At 54.7% G+C, this 22154-nt stretch overlaps 1 protein-coding gene across 2 annotated transcripts in view; it reads left to right on the top strand.

Annotated features, from left to right (window-relative positions):
• The window catches only part of Lmx1b (LIM homeobox transcription factor 1 beta), a 77730-nt gene extending 58268 nt beyond the window's left edge, over positions 1–19462 (top strand). The window contains exons 3-8 of one of the 2 annotated variants that reach the window (XM_021193509.2): positions 13429–13661; positions 15438–15619; positions 15803–15880; positions 16028–16094; positions 17645–17788; positions 18023–19462. In XM_021193509.2, the coding sequence (XP_021049168.1) occupies positions 13429–13661; positions 15438–15619; positions 15803–15880; positions 16028–16094; positions 17645–17788; positions 18023–18180 (862 nt within the window). In that variant the 3' untranslated portion in view covers positions 18181–19462. Of the gene's footprint in view, positions 1–13428; positions 13662–15437; positions 15620–15802; positions 15881–16027; positions 16095–17644; positions 17810–18022 lie in introns of both variants that reach the window. The other variant, XM_021193507.2, reaches the window with a different exon arrangement.
• Positions 19463–22154: the final 2692 nt, after the last annotated feature.

The raw sequence follows: 22154 nt of genomic DNA, 5'->3' as shown, positions 1-22154 counted from the left end.
GAGAGAGAGAGAGAGAGAGAGAGAGAGAGAGAGAGAGAGAGAGAGAACCAATCCTCATTAGGAAAGGCCAAGCTTCTGGGGGTGGGGGATGGACAGGTCTACACCCCCACAGGTCACCTACCTCATTTTCAGTAAGGAGACCCCAGCCAAGGCACAAGTTACCTCTGGGAGGGTACCAGAAGACTTGGGACAGGATGGAATAGGCGGCTGCCTTTTGGACATTTCAGTAGTAAATCATGGGAGGTATTACCCAAACATAAGTGCAGTTGTTTGTGAAGTCTGTAAGACCCACCCCTTGGCTGGCTCCTGCTCTGCCATGCTCGTCGGGTTCCATTTGTTCCCTCCCCTTCAGCTTTTCTTTCTAGGTCACACCGGTCGTGCCTCTGGGTCTTTGCACACATTGCAGCCTTCCCCCAGACCCTCCCCTCCAAACTCGGCAGGGGGCGGAGGGCTTCTCTGTCTGCCTCTCCCTGGAGGGGCTGGACCTGGAACTGTGGTGCCTGTCTTTGAATTTGCCTGTTCCATTTCTTGGGGGGCCACCCACCTGGGCAGAGCACACGCCTGTCTCTTCTTACACAGCTGTTCTCAGGGTTCCTGGAGCCCCAACCTCGTGCCTGCACACACAGTAAGGGACGGCTGAGGGGAGGGAGAGGCCTGAGAATTCCTTCCCACAGGCGTTGGGAGATGTCCACAAGGGCTTAGAAGGGCGAGAAATTTTTCGCCAGACTCGTTAAAAGGGAAGGTGTTCTCAGAGGGCGCTGCAAAGCGTCAAGGCTGGGCGCTGGATCTCCATAGTAACCTGTCTGCCAAACTCTTGTCTCCCACGCCCAAACTGCGTGCCTTGGGCAAGTTACCTCCCTGCTCTGTGCCTCAGTTTGCCCCTCATCAAAATGGGGTGTTGGCAAGGACCTCTCCGAGCCCCGGATCCCAAACGAAAGCGTGCGTACGCACATGCGGTGCTAAACGCTGAGGGGGTGGGGGGTGGGGGGAGAACTGCTGCGGGCGCAGGGAAAGGGTTAAAGCTAGGCGCTTTTTAATTGTCAAATGACTGCGGGCGATTAGCGCTGGCAGCTTCCTCAATAATCGCTCTTCTCTGTACCTGCTGGGAGCTTAATTAAAAAACAAAGAGGCTCAATTTAAAGGCCATTACTATGCTAATGCAGCCGGGCGGGCGGTGATTAAGCGGCTCGAGCGGGCAGCGGGCGGCTGGGGCGGGGCGTGGGGCGATCAGTTACCCACTAAACGGGCCAACAGGAGAGGGGTGTCCCCAGGAGTGGCCTTGTTTGCCCTGCCCAGCAGGGGCCTCAGGCTTAACCTGCGATAGCCACCCCCAGCCTTCTGGAGAGCCCACCGGCTTTTGAGAGGTCTAACCCCATGCCTACAAGCCTGTAGAATCACTCTCAGCCCGCCCACTCCTGTGCCCACGTCTCAGAATCCTGTTGAGGGGGTCATCTTGGAGACTTGTTCTACCCACCAACTATAACTGTGTCACCTCAAAAAGGCATACCAAGAGCAACCCTCAGGCTCCCATATCTCTGGCACCTCTTTCTTTCCCATCCCTCCCTAATCACCTTCCCAGCCCAGAGAACAGTGCGGTGCCGGTCTCTAGGCTAGCCTGGATCAGGCCCTGGCTTTGTATGGAGAAAGGGACCCTACCTTTCTAGAGGTGATCCTGGGACCTTTGAAAGAAGACTTCCTGCATGGCCGAGAACTCCAGGCTGGACAGGTTTCATCCCTGGGGCATTTGGTAGGGTCTTGATGAATGCTTCCCAATGTGCCAGAGCAGTGTCAGAGACGTGTGCACACAAAAATGTGTGGTGGGGAAGAACCTTGGGCCAGATCTCATGGTAGCTGGGGTGCCTGGGCGAAGAAAGCTTGTGCTGTGTCTGTGGCTACACAAGAGAAGCCTGGGGCAGAAAGTAAGCGAGGAGAAGCAACCAGACGCCTGTGGAGAGAAGAGCTGTTCGACTGGGTGCCTTCCCTCAGGGCCCTTTGGAGAGACTCAGACCTACTCAGTAAGGGACCAGACTCAGAAACAAGTCAGAGGAACCTGGGGCGTGGACCAAGAAAAGGAAGCCGTGCTGAGTCCCCAAAGGACGAGAAGTAACTCACGTAGGTTCTGGGGACACTTGCAGTCTACATAAGATACCCCGAACTCCGAACTCCGTCTTGACCCTGCGGCTTGGTCCCCGGGTGAGTGTTTTTATTGGCTGCCTGGTAAGATCTGTGAAAACAAGCGTCAGTGATTTAGTTGGCAGCACTGAAAAACACCCTCCTGAGCCTAGGGGAGATTTACCTTGGTAAATAAAAAAAAAAGTCAGTATGAAGTACAGCTGCTGGCAGGGAGGCTGAGCAGGTTTCGCCACTGGCCATCAGCAAGGCTCGAGGTGGGCGCAAACCCTGCGGCAGAGCTAGCATTCTTTAAAAACGTCGGTGAAAAAAAAAATCATTTATCTCAATAAAAATAATTTTAGTAAAGCAAAACAATGAAAGGGGGGAAAGTTATAAATTATTTAACTACACTAGAAAGAAAATTGATCAAAAAATTAAATTGCCTTAATGGAGTTTCTTCTAGGACATGCTTGCTCAAAGGAAGTTTCTCAGTGTTGATAAAACCCTAATTAAACCCTGCTACAGTTTCCATACAAAGAAGGTAAAATCTTTGGGGTGAGAACGGTGGACCACAACACCGTTTGGGGCAGTGCTCTATCCCAGGGTGGTGTCTGGCACCTCCCTTTGAATGCCTTGCTACTGTTCCTTTCTACTTAGGACAGCCTGTGACTGTGACCTGGATTCTATTCCCATTCGGTCCTTGTCACCGGGCACAGCAACTGGCCATTGGTAAATGTTAACACTTCACATTGCGGTGACAGGTTGGGTTGGATGAATAGCAGTCTGCATGGGTGAGTGGATGACTGGGTGACAGGCAGGTATGGGGTAAACTGGATGGATGGATGGATGGATGGACTGATAGGTGAATGTGTGGATAAATGATGGGTGGGTGACTGCATGGATGGATAGATAGGTAGATGGATGAATGATGGATGCACACATGAGTGACTGCCTGGCAAGATTGACTTATGGATGGATTATGGATAAAGGTGGACGGATGGGAAGATGGGTAGGTGAATGGGAGAGAGGATGGATGCATAGCTTGTGAGGTAACTGAGTGGCCGAGTGTGTCCTTGTATGGGACAAAAGGATGTGCTTTGCCTTCATCTGTTGCGTGCTGGGCCTGCGGACTTGCTCTCTGACATTCCTTCTCACCAACCTGCTCCAGTCTATTGCACTGTCCCCTCAGCCTTACAAATAGCCTGCGTATTCCTCATTCGTGCCTTTGCATCTCCAGAGGCTCCCTCCTGGTATGACCTCTCTGCTTGTCTGTCTCTACATAGACTGCAACTCTCAAGTCAGCCCCTCCCCAACTCACTGGAATCCTATACACTCTTTTGAGGTGTGTGTGTGTGTGCACGTGCACACATGTAGAGGTCAGCAGACAACTTTGTGGAGTTGGTCCCCTCCTTCCATCTCTATGTCAGCTCCAGGGATTGAACTCAGGTCCTCAGATTGTGCAGCGAGCACCTTCACCCAGTACACCATCTTGCCTTTCCTCTTCTGAAAAAAAAATTTTTTTTTTTTTTTTTAAATATCTGAGACAGGAACTCACTGTGTGGCACTGGCTAGCCTGGAACCCACTATGTAGTCGGTCTTGCTTTGAACTTGAGGCAATCCTCAATTACAGACGAGGATCACCATCCCCAGCTCTCCCAAGGTCTTTGAAGCCACAAAGAGGTGTTCCCTGCTGCCAGCCAGCTCTGCCTTCTACCTGACTGTGTTTATACCTCCTCGGGTTCTGCCGTAATCCCACAGCCCTTCCTGGACACATGGCTCTGGACCCAGCCCACTTTGGCCATGGAGGACCCCAAGACAAAGCTGGTGGCTCTACATCTCCTCTTCTCTCTGGGCTGTGGGGACCACACAGCCCTTCATGTCCTTAGCACCTGCAGTCTAGGTCTATGGACCTGGCTACTCTGAGCTGACACTGAGACAAAGTTATCACTAGGTGGGCAAGAGGAAAGCCACCAACGGCTTCTAGAACAAGGACCCCACAGTAAGGCCAGGAGAGCAGCAGCCTGACGCCTTCTCTAACCATTTCCCTCTTCTGTAACAGAGGCTGGACATGCCTCTAGTTAGAGGAACAATCCCTGAGCAAAGAATGCTTGGGGCCTGGTCTGTAGGAAACACTCAATAAATCTTAGAGTGTAGTAGTAACAGTGCTAAGGTCTGTTGGATCCAGAGACAGGAGCTGGTGACCTTAGTGAAGATGGGGGAGGGGAAGGGACCTGGCTCTGCTCCTAGGGCTGGGGTGCACAGCAGGGTGACAGGAAGGGGCAGTCCAAAGCCTGGCTCACAGGCACTCATCAATGTAGTGAGTGAGGGCAAGCCTCTCTCTCTAGGTAGTTCAGGATAAACTATTGATCGCTCTGCCACTACCTCCCAAGTGATGGGATTGTGATCGCGTGCTACTATGCCTGCCTTTATGTGGTGCTGGGGATCAAACCCAGGGCTTCTTGTATGCAAGAAGGCAAACTATCATCCAAGCTACACTAGTCCTGGGGGCCCAGACAAGAACCTATAGCCGTGCTTTTCAAACACAAAGCCCTTAGCCTGGTTCCTCACATCTTGAGGCTCTTCTGCCTGGACCAGCATCCTGAGGTGGACCACAGGGCTTCGAGGGAAGGTGCTCAGATGGAGAGGGGCAGGCACTGACCCACTTTCCCTCTGTCCTGGACTTGTCTGTCCCTGACTATTGCCCAGAAAGGTATGGTTTCAGAGCAGTGTTCACCCCACTCCCTGATGTGTTCCTCTGAAGATGGGAAACAAACTGTCAGGTGGGAGGCCACATGGTACAAACTCATTCTGTAGGGCTACGTAGGGGTGCCCATGTATGTGACTGTATGTTTGTGCTCATGTCCATAACTCTTTGTCTAAGCTTCCCCAGAGCTTCAGATGTCAGGTGCTGGCTGCACTGGGCACATCCTGTCCAGAGCCGAGGCCCCAGTCTCCCCTGCATCTCAGCTTTCCTTTCTAATGGCTTCTCCCCAACACTTGTTGAGAGACTCAGACCCTGCCAGTTCTCTGGCATCCTCCTCAGAAGGTTCCTACTTCAGGATGCCTTCCCTGATCACACCTAGCAGGAGCTAGCCTCACCTTTGCCTAGGTTACTTGCCCCCAAGCCTGTCTCTGCCTCTCATCCATCATAGCTACACAGCTGCCAGAGAGAGTCAGTTCAGATACCAGCTCAGGGGGCCAAAGAGATGGCTTCATGGGTAAAGATGGTTGCTACCAAGATTTAATTCCCAGAACTCACATGGTAGAAGGTAAGAACTATCTCAGGCAGTTGTCACTCCTCCCCTCACACACCCCCACCCCCGCATACACCATACAAACTATTAAATAAATGTCTCTTTAAGAAAAACCTTTTAGTTGAGCAGTGGTGGCACACGCCTTTAATCCTAGCACTCGGGAGGCAGAGGCAGGCGGATTTCTGAGTTCGAGGCCAGCCTGATCTACAGAGTGAGTTCCAGGACAGCCAGGGCTACACAGAGAAACCCTGTCTCAAAAAACCAAAACCAAAAAAACTTTTTAATTGCTACTCATTAGCTCAAAGCCTTCCCAGGTCACATAATCAACCCTCCCCAAGTTCAGCCTACACCCGGGTCCCTCCCCCTCACTCACCTGCTCCAGCCACAGTGTCCTGTGTCACTTCCTGGCACCCCGTGTGCCCTCTGACCTCAGAGCCTTTACAGTGCTGGTCCCACAGCTGGATCCCCTTCCCTAGATGTGTAGAGCAGGCTGCCTCTGATTGCTCCTCTAAAACTGCAGCCCCCTCTGGACTCTCCTTCGCCCCCTGTGTGTGTGATGGTCTGTTTGCTCAGATAGACATACTGTTCTCACCTTAGAATGTCCCCTCTGATGTGAGAATGGACGTTGAGGTGGGACCTGGGTGGGCTGTCCCTTCTGCTCCCAGATCCATCCCCATTCAGTGCCTGACACGGTGAAGGTACCAGCAGCGTCTGTGGGATCTCTGAATGTGTGCAGACAGTACCTCAGGCTCCAAGCTGAACTGGTCCCTGCCTGCCTGTGGCGTGTGACCTCCAGCCCTGGCTGGGGCCTCCCCACTGTGCCCGGGAGATGGATCAAAGAGCTAAGAGAAGCCCCCAGGGCCGCCCTCATGCAGGCTGGGCAGGCAGCGGGTCAGCAAGGCCCTGCCAAGCCCTGGCAGGCCAGGAGGTACCACAACCGGCAGCCAGCAAGCATGGCCAGCCACGCAGCACATTCCAGCTGCCTGATTGACACGCACTCCGGGCCTGCCTGCGGCTCCTGCCGCATCAAAGCAGATGTTTGCAGCTGGTTTGAGTTGGATCCCATCAACAGGCCCCTTTTTGTCTCCAAATAAAAAACAGCTAAGCCCGGAATGATAAGGATGCACAGGCACATGGGGGAGATGTCAGTAAGTCTCGGTGATGGGCTGACTCTACAATCCCTGCCACCTCTACTGTCCAGGGCCCTGTCCCCAGGCTTAGGAGACCTGCCCCTCACCCCTGCACCTACGTCATAGGGTACCACAGCCTGTAAGAAGCTCATACCACACCACAACACACCATATGAAACGAAACTCTTTCTATCTTGATCCCATCAATGGAACCTGGGGTCCTGCTACCAGCTGGGTGTGGCTGGAGAAGAGGCTACCACACCTACTACATGGGCATCCAGCTTCCTTCCATTTTCTAACAGGGAACCAGGGACTCAGATCCCCAAATCAGGAAACTAGCAGGGCAGAGCTGGGATTCAAAACCATTCCTGTCACCCCCAGAACCGACTTCCTAAGCCTATGCCGTGTCCCCACTCCTAGGAGCCTCCCGACATTGTCTCCCACATTTGGCCATCCCACCTTCCTGTGGTGAACACAACTTGGCAGATCACCTACCACACACACTGTGGCCATCTCTATGGGGCCAGGCAGCCTGGTTCTGTGCTTCCAGGACAATGATGGATGAAGCCAAGGAGGTCGAGCGGCGGGCACAGAGAGCCACCAGGCCAGTGGCACCCATTCACGTGGTCTCCACTGGGTGATGAGTCCAGCAGTGGTGTCCAGGAGTTCTGGGGCTTATACCTACAGGTGGGCTTACAGGAAGCATCTGCCTCAGCCACCCTGGTCCAGCGAGGGTGACATTCTGGCACACCTCTAGACAAAGAGAGACAGGCAAATAGACTTGTAAGTTGTGGAGGAGGCCAGAGAGAACAATTCTGTTTGTCTTGTTAGTTAGGCAGGTTTTTTTTTGTTTGTTTGTTTTTGGTTTTTTTTGAGACAGGGTTTCTCTGTGTAGCCCTGGCTGTCCTGGAACTCACTTTGTAGACCAGACTGGCCTCAAACTCACAGAGATCCGACCAATTGCCTCTGCCTCCCGAGTGCTGGGAATAAAGGCATGTGTCACCACGCCTGGCACCTAGCCATGTTCCTAGAGCCTCTTAAAGAAACATATTTTTTTTTTCTCACTCAACCTGGACGCGATTTCATTTTTCACAAGGTTGTTCATCCATTCAACGAACACTAATAATCTCACTGTCAGACAGGGAGGGGGTGAGTGAGACCAGAGTCAATCCCTAGCTCAGTGGAGACCTTGGACAGGTCCAAGATAGCGGCTGAGATTCTGCATCAGGGAAGCCTTCCTGGAGAAGGAGACCTTGAGAGATGGGCGCTCTGGAAGCAGAGGGAGGAGAGAGAGACGGCAAGCCTTGGAAGCAGATGGGACTGCTATGTGTCAGAAACAGCAGGAAACATGGCAGCTAGTGACAGGCCTGGTACGGCTTCAGGGCCACGATTTGGTCTTGAACTTTGAGATGATCATGTGCTCTCAAGTGTTCTGAACCAAACTGAAGTCTGATTTGACTGACAGCGTGTCAACTTTTTATCACTGTCACAAAATCCCCAAGGCATCTACTTCTTTTGTTTTTAAGATTTATTTATTTATTTATTTATTTTATATATGTGAGTACACTGTCACTGTCTTCAGACACACCAGAAGAAGGCATCAGATCCCATTTCAGATGGTTGTACTACTTCATGTAGTTGCTGGGAATTGAATTTTTAGGACCTCTGCTCATTCTGGTCAACTCCACTCGCTCCGGTTTGCCCTGCTCACTCAGTCCCTGCTTGCTCCGGCTCAAAGCTTTATTTATTATTATATCTAAGTACACTGTAGCTGACTTCAGATGCACCAGAAGAGGGCGTCAGATCTCATTACAGGTGGTTGTGAGTCACCATGTGGTTGCTGGGATTTGAACTCAGGACTTTCAGAAGAGCAGTCAGTGCTGTTACCCACTAAGCCATCTCACCAGTCCCCCAGTATCCTTTTCAAGGCTACAGCCCAGAGACCTAACCTTTCCCCAGGCCCCACCTTCCAAAGAAATACCACCTGCTAATGGTGCTGCAGGCTGACCACATATGCAAATGTCTTCATGAGACATTTTCTCTTCAAACTACAGTAGGAAGTAAAACTAAGGTCGTGAGTGTCCTCAACCTTGATTCTGAATCCATTGAGAAATGTCGTGTCCACTGGGGAGGAGTGTAGTAGTTATAAGGCCCAAGAGGCTTGGACTCACCATTGGAGCTGCCTTGTCTAGGGGCTGAGGGAGGTCCCACTCAAACCCACACATCTAGGGTAGAAGTTCTCCTCAGAGCCCAGTGAAGGGCCCCACAAACCATAAAGCACACTGGCGGGGCATGCATATGCTGTACAGCGAGGGGGAGGAAGGGAGCTTCCACCCAACGAGAATGCTACGCCAGGGCTGGGAATCTTGGGGGTGACAATAGCGGCAAGCATGGTCTCCATTTACACATCCAACCCCAAGAGTCTTGCCCCAGCCTGCTCCATCTGTCAGTGTCTCCATAAAACACATGAAGACACTGAGGCAAATGGCTAAGTGCAGGATGCCAGGGCTGGGGCGATGACATCTCAGAGAGGCCAAGTGTGTGTGCTGCTGAAGAACCGTGCTCCATGTATGCTCCTCAGTGCTCCCTGGCTAGGAAGTTAGTCATTCTTGTGACCCACATTCAGATCCTCTGCAAAATACTGCGTTTTCAGACTTTTCATTTAAATTAGTCTCTTATGGGTTTAATAAATTGTGCTTCAGACAAACCAAATGAATTGCTGCTGAAGACAGATTCTCACAGCCTGGGACTCGTCCAGAGATGGGAGCCCTCACAACAGACTGTTCTACACGGTGATCGTTGGAAAAATGTGCAGATAGAGTGGTGTTCGAGTTGGCTTTTATTTATTTTATTATTATTTTTAGAATGGGTCTCGTGTATCCTGAGCTGGCCTCTAAGTCACTGTATGGTCAGGGTGGATTTATGCTTACTGATCGTCTCCCAGGTGTTGAGATTACAAGGGTAGATCACCACGTCTGGTTTTATGCGATGCTGGGAACCAAACCCAGCTTCCTGCCTGCTTAGCACTCAGTTTGGTTTGTAAAGAACCCAGACCCATCGAGAATAGGAAGAATCATGGGGTGCGATGTGGACTGGGCCTCCTGGAAACTCATAACCTTGGGGGCAGGCACACAGGCTCAGCAACCAGAGACAAGGCTGGCTGGATGCACAGAGTCAGAGCAAGACAAGTGCCTCTGCCCCTCGGGTCTGTGAGGATTCAGGGAGATGGTGCAGGTGGGCGGCCACCAAGCCTTCCTAGTGTTCAGAGCTGCCCTGAGATATATGGTCTCTGAGTCAAGAGAGCAGGGCCCTTTGGGGCACGTGAGAGCAAGAGGGTCTGGCCAGAGCCTGGGCGTTCTGCAAGGCATGCTGGCACTTGTGCACACAGCCAGTGTCAGGAACCTGCTCCAAGAAGTCATGGAGGCTCCAATAAACATGGACCACAAAGGCATGGTGAGCAGAGCAGACAGTGCAAGGCAGAGAGGGTAGGTGGAAGTGGAAAACCCCTGGACCAGCATAATGACCAGCAACTCACAGGGGCCTGACCCTCCCCGTCCCTCTGCAGTTAGCTGGGAACAGCTCCCCATCCCCCTTTTCAAAGCAGGGTTCTTCTGTGTAGCCCTGGCTGCCCTGGAACTAAATCTTTAGACCAGGCTGCCCTTGAACTCAGAGATCTGCCTGCATCTGCCTCTCAAGTGCTGGGATGGGATCAAAGGCATGTGCTTTGCTGCCACCTGGATTTTTTGTTTTGTTTTGTTTTTTGATACAGGGTCTCATATAGCCCAGACTGGCAGGCCCTGAACTCTGCATAAACAGAGATGACCTTTGACTTCTACATTTTTTTAATTTACTGTATATGTATCATGGGAGGGCATATGTGCTACCACATGCACATGGAGGTCTGGTATCTTACTTTATGTATGTTTGAGGGATTGAACAGGGGTTCAGACTTGTGCAGCAAGCCCCAGTGAGCCCTATCACTGGCCCCGACTTTGAACCTTTGATTCTCCTGCCTCTACCTGAGATGACAAGTATTTGCTTCAGTGCCGGGTTTAACATGGTGTGGGGGATGGAACCCATGTCTTCATGTGTGCTAGGCAAGCACTCTACCAGCTGAGCTCCATTCGGCCAGCCTGAGTGTTCCTATGGAGCTGATGGAGAACTGGAGGCTCGGAGGCTAAACATCCTGTCCAAAGTCACATAGTAAGGTGGATGTGGAGCTAGGGGATAGGGCATTCAACCAGGACGAGCAAAGACCTAGGTCTGTCTGTATCTTGAAGTTGTGGAGCCAAAGTATGCCCCAGCCCTGTCTGCTTGCAGCTTTAAGCTCATAGCTTCTGCCTTCCGTGCTGAGATGCAGGCTTCAGCGCTGAGCCCATTACACACAAAGCAAGCTGAGGCTCGGAGAGAGCAATTGTTTTATGAAGCTTCTGAGCCTGCGTGATGGCAGTGCCCTGCCTGTGGCTAGCCTGCTTCTCCTTGGCTCTCTGTGGCTTCCGTTTCCAGCCATGTGCCCATGGTGAGAGGGGGGGGGATTTGGAGAGAAGAGGGAACCCCCACTTACTACACGGGCACACGTACCCGTGAGTAGCTCTCACTCCGTCCCTGCATGGTAGACAAAGCCTGCCCCATAATTGGGAGTGAGTATTTCATACGTGCCCCCCGATGTTTTATTGGGCGGGGAGATGCTTGGAGACCGAACGGAAGACACATTCCGTTTATAAAGTGCATGCCGTTTGTTTTATTTCCCGGGCTCTTGCAATCTAGATAACAGATGACACCCCGAGTGGCTGTGCTGCTTGGAAATGGCTGCTGGAGCCTTTGGAGGGGTATTAATAATAGATTGTGTTGATGAGCATGGAGAAAGTCGCAATCCACCCCCTGCTGCCAAGGCATTAGTGCGGCTGTTGAATGCAGGAGCACCAGCTTTGTGGCACAGTCGCTGAATGCAGGTCACCCCCCCACCCCCCAATGCACACCCCAGCTTGCTACCTCCTGCAGCCTAGAGAGCTCTTGCTTCTTGGAGCCCTGCAAGATGTGCTGACTCTGGCCTGGGACCTGGCCAGTGCCCATCTGTTTAGACCCCTGCAGCCCTTACTGGGCACCTTGGTCAATCATGGAGTGGTAGTAAGGGGCAGGCATCTGCCTCTAAATAGGGACCCATGGCCAGACAAGTTCCCAGGAGCCTCTGCCTACCTAAGGTTGCCAATGGGGCAGGTTAGACCCCCCCCCACCCCACCCCCATCCCATGAATAAAACCACATAGCTTGTACCTTTCTTGAAAAGCCACAAGCTGCTGTGGGCCTCAAGCACCTGGTTTGACCTTCAGTCCCATACCAAGACTTTGCATGCCCGAATGCACACAGAGTCCCCCTGAGAATTAGAAGGAGCCATAACCTGCCTGGAGGCATCCCCAGTAGAGTTGGGACCCCCCTCGGAGAACTACGTGGTGACTTCTTGCTGATCCACATGTTCAGTGTCATCGAATCCTCAGGAAGGTCTTCTGGTCTCCTCATTTTGCGACAGAGCCACCTGAGGCCGGGGGAAGCTCAGGAGGAGACACCTCCCCTACACCTCAGCACCGTCAAGGGAGCCTCTGGGAAGCCTTCCCAGAGGAGGGGGTGTTGGACTTGGGTGTTGCAGGCTGAATAGGAGTCTGCCAGACTGAATAGAGGTGGGTACTGGGCTTGCCCCCACAGAGTGCTCTGGCCAGTGCCAGGGCAGAAACCAGAACTCAAGGAATCCCTGTGCATTGTGAAGCAGCATTTTGTTGTGGGCAGTGCTGATAGCAACCCCAGGAAAGGAGGCGGGGTGTGAGCCTGGCTTTTACGGCTGTCCCTGCTCCAGAACCGATTAGCAGAGAATTGCAGCTGTAATCTGTGCCCGTGATGGCGGGCCATAAAGAGGGATGGGATGCGCGGTGCTCCCAAGGTGGCGCCCGCAGACGTGGCCCGGGGATGCAGGGAATGAAAAATGGTTTTAATTCCCTCCCAGCAGCAATAATTTGATTCTTCATAAATTTTTCCATCAAAGTGTTGTTGAAGCTGAGTTCCCACAGAGCAGGCATGTGACAGGGTGTGGGGTGCGGCAGGAGCGGTCAGCAGAGCAGCAGGACCCTGCAGCGTAAGGCAGCCAGGGCCACAGAGACCCTATGTACCCCGGCTGGCTCCTTGGATGGGGCAGAGTCAGCCCACACTGGGAAACGTTTGCTACATCAAACACACTCTGAGCACGAACTCCTATTGCACTTCCACTTCCTCATCCCTAAAATGGGGCCAGGTCTCTCTGGTCTCATGGGCCACTGCCAGATCAGGTGACACGCGTGTGTAACGTGCTTGCTGAGTACAGCAGCTACCCGTGTTTCAGCAAGCCGTGCCCATCCTGAAATAAAGGGACAAGAAGGTGGGTGGCACCAAGCCATGTGTCCGGAGGCCACTGGGAGGGTACCCTAGAGACGCCATGGCTGTTTCAGAGATTACAGCTGGGAAGGAGGAGGTGGTGGGATGGGATGTTTTATGGGCACTGAGGAACTACAGTTGAGTGTGGAGCAGGAAAGAACAAGATCGATGAGCATTTTAGAAAGAGTCTTCTGTGTCCTGCGTTGAAGCACAGGTGCGAGAGGGTTGAAGGGTTTGAGAATCTGGGGACCCAGGCTGGAGGGCAGAGCAAAATTAGGATAGTTTGGCTAGGGGGATGAGAGAGGCTAGTGGTCAGAGTGAGGCTGGCCCTGCACACTGCCCCCTAGTGGCTTCCATGTCTGAGCAGGAAGACCCAGAGGTAGAGCTGACCACCCAAGAGGGGCAACTCATGCCCACCCTGGCTCCCCTTGGGACGGGCAGAAGAAAGGGGGTGCATCCCTGTCCCCCACCCCCGTCTGTCAGGGTGGCAGAGGGAGATAGATGCCCAGCCCATGCCTCCTCTGTGCCCCGCAGGCTCTTCGCAGCAAAGTGCAGCGGCTGCATGGAGAAGATCGCCCCTACCGAGTTCGTCATGCGAGCGCTCGAGTGTGTCTACCACCTGGGCTGTTTCTGCTGCTGTGTGTGCGAGAGGCAGCTGCGCAAGGGGGATGAGTTCGTGCTCAAGGAGGGCCAGCTGCTGTGCAAGGGCGACTACGAGAAGGAGAAAGACCTACTCAGCTCCGTGAGCCCGGACGAGTCTGACTCTGGTGAGCCGAGGCTGTCACATCCAATGTCACATCCACCCTATCACTTATCTGGGTGCCAGCCCTGAGGTACACACACCTGTATACCACACACATAGCCAATGCCATAAAGACACCACCTCGTGTGCCTATACATGAGGACATGTGCTTACACACCCAAACATGCAAAGCTCCTCCTATGCACACATACATACGTGTATATTCTTCACACCTCTGCACCTGACCAGCACACTCATGGGGCACACACGCATGACTATATACACACTCACAGGTGCTATGCCCATGCATACACTTGCTCTCTAGCAAGAAACTGAAGGCTGGTGCCTTTTCACTCCTGAGACTTGGGCAGGGAACATGTCAAGATGGCTGGCTTGCCCTCGGAGGTACCCTAGGCCTACAGGCATGCCCTCTGTCCACGTGGGGAGTGTCTGCAGTTGCCAGGGCAACAGTGTTTGGGCTTCAGTGTGACAGAGTCCTTGTGTCTCTGCTGCTGGCCAGCCCTGGGCTAGACACTATGGTGGCATCCCTGTGGCCACCTGCACTCCCATGGAAGGGAAGGCCACTGGCCCAGCTCACAGACATTGTAAGGCCTCAGTCCTCCATGGGGCTAACCTCCAAAGAAAGTGAGGCTAGGGAGGGGACAAGTTCCAGTGACGGGTTTCAGAGCTCATGGTTGTTGGGGGGTTTGGCTATGTGAGTACATCTCTAGGCCTAAACCCCTGGGGTCATGGAAGTGGTGTGTGTGTGTGTGGCTGCACATGCTTCTTCATACCACATGTGTCTTGGCATGGAAGTGTCCCTGCCTGTGGGAATAGGCCTCTGTGAGCCTGCAATAGCAAACATCTCTAAGTAACAGACACAGGTGTGTGCACCCATCAGCGGAGTCCACTGTGCGTGTGTGCACATGCCTGCACGTCCTCCTGTGAGGGTGCCTGGTCCCTGTGTCCCTGGAGGCCTCAAGAAAGAAGGCTCCAGCCATCCCTCTCTTTCACTCTGTCCCCAGCTAGCATGACACTCAGAGGCCAGCAGGAGAAGGTGGCTTTCAAACAATCTGAGGTGGAGATGCCCAGGGCTAGCCTGGGCCATAGTTGCCACTGCCTACTGCAGGAGGTTGCTGGCCTTCAGAGTCACACAAGAGCAGATCTGTGTGTGAGCTCCAGAACGCTGCACGCACTCTAGTGTGTGCCTCTTGCTTACTGTGGGTCCGTTGCTCCTCCCCGACCCACTGCTATCACTGGGGACAGAAGTGTCTCTCCCACCCCTCACCTCCAGCCTTTATTTATTTTATTTTATTTTATTTTATTTTTTGGCTTTTCGAGACAGGGTTTCTCTGTATAGCCCTGGCTGTCCTGGAACTCACTCTGTAGACCAGGCTGGCCTCGAACTCAGAAATCTACCTGCCTCTGCCTCCCAAGTGCTGGGATTAAAGGTGTGCGCCACCACGCCCGGCCACCCCGAGCCTTATACACAGCCATGCAAGTGCACCAGGGTACTGAGTCATGGTCTCCTTGAGTGTGTGTGTGTGTGTGTGTGTGTGTGTGTGTTCCTGTGTTCCTATTGAGGAACCTGTAGATCAGCAGGTTAGACCAGCCCAGGGCCCCGAATGAGGAAGTGAGTGTATGCTGGGGTCATGGGACACAGTGAAGAAGGATCTATGGGCCTAGGGAAGGCTCTACATTATCCTGAGGTCATTAGGGAGCCATAATTGTCAGCAGAGGGTGAGGGAATTCTCACGTATAGGTAAGCTCCGACTGACAGGTTGGGTCCTGTCTTCCACAGTGAAGAGTGAGGACGAAGATGGAGACATGAAGCCGGCCAAGGGGCAGGGCAGCCAGAGTAAGGGCAGTGGAGATGACGGGAAGGACCCGAGGAGGCCCAAACGGCCCCGGACCATCCTCACCACGCAGCAGCGAAGAGCTTTCAAGGCTTCCTTTGAGGTGTCCTCCAAGCCCTGTCGGAAGGTGAGGGGTTCTGGGTGGGGCAGTCTGGGGCCAACGCCCACCTTTTGCTCATTGTGGGTCCATTCCTCCCCCGACCCACTGCTATCACCAGGGGCAGATATGTTCCTCCCACCCCTCAACCTAACTGCCACCTTCCAGCTGCCATCTACGCAGACCTGACTTGTCTCCCTCTCTCCGGGTCAGGTCCGAGAGACCCTGGCAGCAGAGACGGGCCTCAGCGTGCGTGTGGTCCAGGTCTGGTTTCAGAACCAAAGAGCAAAGGTGAGAGGTCACAGCTAATCCAGTGCTCCAGGGCAGTCCTAGGAGTCGGGGATGGGCAGGAGACAGGGAAGGGTCCAGCTGGGATAAGGAGGCAGAGCCTTGCGTTGGGACAGGGACTGAGTGGGTGCCTGGACTGTCCCTCTGCAGATGAAGAAGCTGGCCCGGAGACACCAGCAACAGCAGGAGCAGCAGAACTCCCAGCGGCTGGGCCAAGGTGAGCCTCAGGGACATGGGTGGAGGGTGTACGAGGGGGGGGAGGACAGAGGCCATCGTGGAAAAGATGTCAGGGTGTGTAAAGTCACTGCTGGCCCCTTTGCTCGGTGTGGCCAGGTTCTTCTCCCACTTTCTAACCCCCCCCTCCCCCCGTCTCCCTCAGCTCATGGACTCCCACCAGGACAGGGCAGTCAGGCATGCCTCAAGAGGAAACTGAGGGTTGGGGACATTCAAACCACCTCTGGGGACACCACACTTCTACGGGGCAAAGCTGCCCTATGTGTAGGGCTCCAACCTGCACTGTTAGCAGCGCCATGTACTGGCTGCTCACTCATCCTGTGAAGTCACCTCAGGGAAGCTGGGACAGAGAGGGAAGCCTCCCTTGGGGGTGGGGGTGGGGCTGCCACTAGGGGTAAGGGCCGGTTCATTGAGCATCATCTGGGGCCCCCAGAGCTGGACTTCACAGAAATTCATTTCAACACCAACATCTTGGACCAGGGCTGCACAGGGACATGGAGACTTTAAAGTTATGGAGAGAGGGGGTACAGAAAGCTCCAGAGACTGCTAGTGAAGAGGTAGTGGGAGGTCCCTGGGAAGGTGCCAGGTACCTTCAGGCAGCTCTGCCACTTAGGGTTGGAGCCAGGCCAGCCTCCCAGCCTGGACTTAGAGATCTACTGACAATGTTCCAAAGCCCCGTATTTCTTGTTTTCCCTTAAAGGCCCTCCTGGGGCCACAGTCTTCGGCCTCCAGTCACCAGGCAGCCTGTATTTGTTCTTGGAGACAAACGTGCCTCGTTCTCTAGTGTCCCCGGCTCCCTCCTAGATGCCACCAGGAACCCTCCCTGCTCACCAGAGCCCATTTGGTGCTTCCACACTGTCCATGACCCCTCTGACCCCCACTTTCCCTCTGTTCTGTTACCATCTGGGGAGTGGTTGTCCCTTACCCATTATGCCTTTCCTGCAGAGACCTTGACAGGGTCCCCAGAACCTCCCCCATTCTTCTTCCCCCAAACAGACCCAGCCTTTGCGCTCTGCTGTGCTCCCAACATTTCAGACAGCCCCAGAGGGAGTCCTAACATGACCCATTGCTGCCTACCCATCCTAGCACTGCTTCCCTGTTGCCTGCCTCACTCCCCGATGGTCTGGAGGCAGCTGCTGGACTTTCCAGTCTCAGCTGGAACACCATCCCCTCTCTGCCTGTTGTAACCCTTCCTGTGGGTTCTTTAGGTCCTGCTGAGATAAGGGGCTTCTCCTCTAGGAAGCCCTCCTGGACTTGGGTTCCAACTTAGTGCTCCCACGTGGTGAGCTGAGGTGCATGGCTACTGCCAGCACGGCCCGCCTCTCTAGCTAGCACAGCTCTGGCAGATGGAGCCGGTGGAAGAAGGGGTAAACAGAAAGTCTCTGGGGAAGAAATGTCAGCGCAGAGGCAGAACACAGAAAATCCTGGAGCTGGGAGGTGGGAGGGGAGTCATAGGGACCCGGGGGATTTCTGCAGGGACGACCGGGACAGGGTAGGACAGGACCTGTTGGTGAAGGCATTCACTGTCCTCAGAGGTTCTGTCAAGCCGCATGGAGGGCATGATGGCCTCCTACACGCCGCTGGCCCCTCCGCAGCAGCAGATCGTGGCCATGGAGCAGAGCCCCTACGGAAGCAGCGACCCCTTCCAGCAGGGCCTCACGCCGCCCCAAATGCCAGGTGACCACATGAACCCCTATGGTAAGCCGCCCCACCCCCCATCTGCCCCAGCACTGCCCTCTGTCCCTGCCTAGCCAGGCACACAGAGGCTATGACAGTCCTTGCTGCTCAGAGCCAAGGAAGGGCCCAGGGCAGCTCACCCAGCACTGCCAGCTTGCCTCCCCCTGACGGGAAGCTTGCCCTAGCCAGCCCCGGGCCACACCCAGCTCCTGACATCCCTTCTGCATCTCACAGGGAACGACTCCATTTTCCACGATATCGATAGTGATACCTCCCTCACCAGCCTCAGCGACTGCTTCCTCGGCTCTTCCGACGTGGGCTCCCTGCAGGCCCGAGTGGGGAACCCCATTGACCGGCTCTACTCCATGCAGAGCTCCTACTTTGCCTCCTGAGAGCCAGCAGGGCCGCATGGACGCTTGGGCCTGGGCCTAGGGTGGGGCCACAGGCCTCTGCAGCCAGCCGGCCCCCCAGCCCACCACCCGCTCGACAGACAGCCATACGGTGCCCTCCCCTCGGCCAGCCAGACCTGGCTCAAGTGCCCACCGGGCACAGCCAGACAAGGCAGATGGGTGCAGCCTGGGCAGGGACTGTGTCCTGCCCACAGAAACCTTGTGACCCCTGGGGACCCAGAGCTCTTGGACAGCCACTTGCCTCCCAGCCCTTTGACTTCATCACTACCTTCCCTGTCCCCGCCTCTTTTGGGGGGAAGCTTAAATTTGTTCTTTCTTTTCTTTTCTTTTTTTCTTTTTTAAACATTCTGGTTCCAGCCAACCCCCATTGTCCCTGCAAGGCCAGCCCTGGGACAGTGCCTGGTACCCGAGAAACAGTTATACGGGTGTCTTGCGCTGGAGACCACTTCCCCTTCTGGTTAGCACAGGGGATGGTTTCTGGGTCCTGGGAGGCCCAGGGTCACTGTTCCCAGCGTTAAGCTGGAGCACAGGAGATGAGGGCCCTTGCAGGTGTGGCAAGCCCTTTGGGCCTGCCGGAACTGGGAGTCTCAGCAAAAGGGATGCGGACAGAGCCCAGAGAGACCAAAGGGACAGAGATGCACACCTACAGCCACACACATCTGTAGGCACACCTGTGCAAGCATGCATATACACCTGGTGCACACACACACCGATGGAAGAGCTGCCGTTCCTTTCCAGAAGCAGCGTTGCGGCGCTGCGAGGTCAGCGAGCAGGGCCTACCTCTAAAGAGCGATTGGAGAGGGAGGAAGGGCGTAGGTCTGCGATGTGAGCAGGCAGACCTGGATGGATCCCAGGCTCTGTACGGGTCATGACTGCCAGGGCAGGAGGTTAGTCATAAACCTACAGGTCTCAGGGCAGAGATGGAGTCCAGAGAAGCCAGTACACACAGACCACAGCAGACACTCCAGATGGAGAGGACCACAAGAGTCTGACGCTTGGCACCATCTGACACGTTCTTCTTACCCAGGGCCAGTGATGGCCAGCTGCCCTTCTTGTGGGCTCCCCTGACCCTCAGTCTCCTGCCTGTCAGCCGAGGCTGTCCGCTGGCAGGGCTCCTGACCTTAGCCAGCTCGCACTCAACAGGGCCGGCACCTGCTCGGCCCTTGGCACCTTAGCTCTGCTGATGTGGCTTAGGTTTCGTGACTTTGGAACCCCATCCTTGTTCCATAATGACCCCCTCCCCGGGGCCTCACACAGGCACAGTGACAAGCCACCAACCACTCCCTCAATGTGTGTGGGTGGGATGTTGATTGCTTAGAGCCCATGGAAGACCACGGCTTGTACCTGGTTGCCTTTTCTTTTGTTGGCTCGGTCAGCTTGGGGCATTACTCTGAAGCCACCGTATCTGCTCCCCATCTCAGCTGCATAAGGTCAGCCCTGTGGGGCTCCCCCGCAGCATCCTTGCACAGTTGGAGGCCACCAGCATTTCAGCCTCCGGAGTCACCCCAGCCCCCGGTCTCCTGGATTCTAACTGCGGAAAGCTGAAGCAGCCGTGGGTCTTTCCTTGTCACCCCCACTGACCTCTGGCAGGCACTGTGTTCCAGGCCAGAGGCCCAGGAGAAGGCTGCCGTTCACTTACGCAGGCTTCTCACCACCCCTCCCCAACCAACCCACCCATCCCGATGTCTGCTGAGCTCTGGGTGTGAGCTGTCAGGATGAGTATGTCTCTGTCGCCCGCCACTTTGCCACTTTGGGTTCCTGTGCCTGGCTAGTTAAGCTGTGTGGGTTTATTTCCTGTCTCTGGGGAGACCTCAGATCCCTTAGCCCCACCCAGATGTCACATCACGGAGTCAGCAGGGAAGAGCAGCCAGCAGAGCCCTCCCGTGTCCCCCATCTTATAAAAGGAGCATCACCAACCTCCATGCTGAAGGTGTGGTCCTGCGCCAGCTGCTCGCCTGGCTCGCCCTTGCCTCCTCTGGCACAGGCCCCTGGCTGAATTGTACAGGGCGTACTCCGGGCAGACCCAGGGTAGACAGGAGCTCCAGGAGCCCAGGCCTACTCTGATCCACTTTCTAAGTTGGAAGACGCAATCCAGCCGACTGTGTAGCTGCTGGGCAACTTGAGCCAGGAGAGGGGCTGGGATGTGCTCAAGGCTTCACAGCAATGTAGTGACAGAGCCACAGCTGACGAGAGGACAGTAGGTCTGTCCCCATCTCTGTCTCATGTATGCACCCCCCCCACCAGGGACCAATGTGTTCTCACCACACCTGCTGACCCCAAGGGTCCTCCCTTCCTGCTCTAGGGTCTTCAAACCAAGTCCAGCCCTGGCTTCTGCTGTCCCCATGCTGGTGTCCCCAGCCAGAAGATGTTATCATGACACTTCTAAGTTGCCAGAGGAGGGTCCCCCAGCCACCACACCAGAGATGCCCTGGCAGCCACTCTCAGGATTCTTTCACCACAGCTGTGGCCTGCTGCCCTGCTGAGACAACATGGCAGCCCTGAGCTGCTTCAGGGACAAGGGCTTCTGTCCTGTGGGAAGAGACAGCCCTTGATCCAGCCCTGCCCAGACCTTGTTAGATAGCACACTCAGGTTTCTGGAGCTGAGGCTGGAAGAAGGCGGTGGTGGAGGGCTGGAGGTGGGCGGGGGGGGGGGAGGGCTAGCCTGCAGCCTGAAGGGGCAGAGGGATATGGGAGAATGAGGTAGAAATTGAAAGATGGGTAGGGGGTTCAGAGAAAAGCCAAGTTCCACCTCCTGGCTGGGGGTGTGGCATGCTGAGGCTCAGGCAGAGAGGAAGGAGCCTGTCTGGGTGTCACACAGGAGTGACAAGAACCTGAGCTTTGTCCCAGCCAGGGCCCTATCTGTAGATTCATTCCATGAGGCTTCCCCTCGCTCTGCTGTCCTCAGAGACTCAGACGAGGCTACACACAGACACCGCACCAGGTGTGACAGTCAGATCAAGGGGTGGCACAGGCAACCTGCTGTCATGGAGGCTTCCTTGGTGGCAGGTGGACATCGAGAAACTGCCCTTACATGAGAGACCCAGCTGAGGGAAGCCTCTCCTCCTTTAGGGACATCCCTTTGAAGTGAGACACCTCCTGGTCTATCTGGATGTCCCCCCTGCTTAGCAGGAGAAGATGGACTCAGAGCTCTGGGCACCCCTAGGACCAGGGGGACGCTGCAGCCCAGGGCTGACCGATGCGCGGAAGGGGCAGCACACTCACGCACGTGCGCACACACTCACACCCGACACAAGGAGGCTCACACGTGGCCTGGGAACAGGGAGACAGGATGGACCCTTCAACATGTGGCCCTTGACAGGGGCAATTGCCAATGGTCTCCGGGCTGCTGCCCTGCCCTGCCCTGGGGTCCCGCTCGGAGGGCGTTTGTTGCAGCTGGGCTGGGGCCAGGCCACCCATCATATTCTTTCCGTTTACCTTGTACAGACTGCCCGCCTGCCATCCCCACACACATTTTATTTAATAACTTGTCATTGTTAAATTATTTATTAGCGTTTCCACATCACCACCCCCGCCTTCCACTCACCTTCTGCCTCTTCCCACAAAAGCAGAAAATGGAAACAGCGAGAAAAAAAAAAAAAGACAAGATGTTGGTATATTTGTAAATAAACAACCTGTACACTCCTGTGTGGCCCCTCCTTGGGGATGGGGCCTGGGCCTAAGTGGGAGCTGCCTGTGACACTACTGGACCACCCTGTGACTGCCAGGGCAGTAAGTCTTGGACACAGGGTTCGGGTCTTGCCCAGCTCTACCTTATAATCAATCCCCCCTCTCCTTCCCTCCTCGCCTCAGCCCTGGCCATCCTGTCTTGAGCCCAACACAGTCATCCATCTCCAGTGCCCTCTGTCCAGTCGCCCAACACACCCATCCCTTCACTGAGGCAGCCATTGCCTATGGGACTTCTTTGAGTGTCAACCAGGCTGAGAAGGAAGGAAGGG

This window comes from Mus pahari, chromosome 3, assembly GCF_900095145.1.
Source record: "Mus pahari chromosome 3, PAHARI_EIJ_v1.1, whole genome shotgun sequence".
NCBI classification, from domain to species: Eukaryota; Metazoa; Chordata; class Mammalia; order Rodentia; family Muridae; genus Mus; species Mus pahari.
The sequence above is the reverse complement of the archived record's forward strand: the minus strand, read 5'-3'. Positions and strand labels throughout refer to the sequence as shown.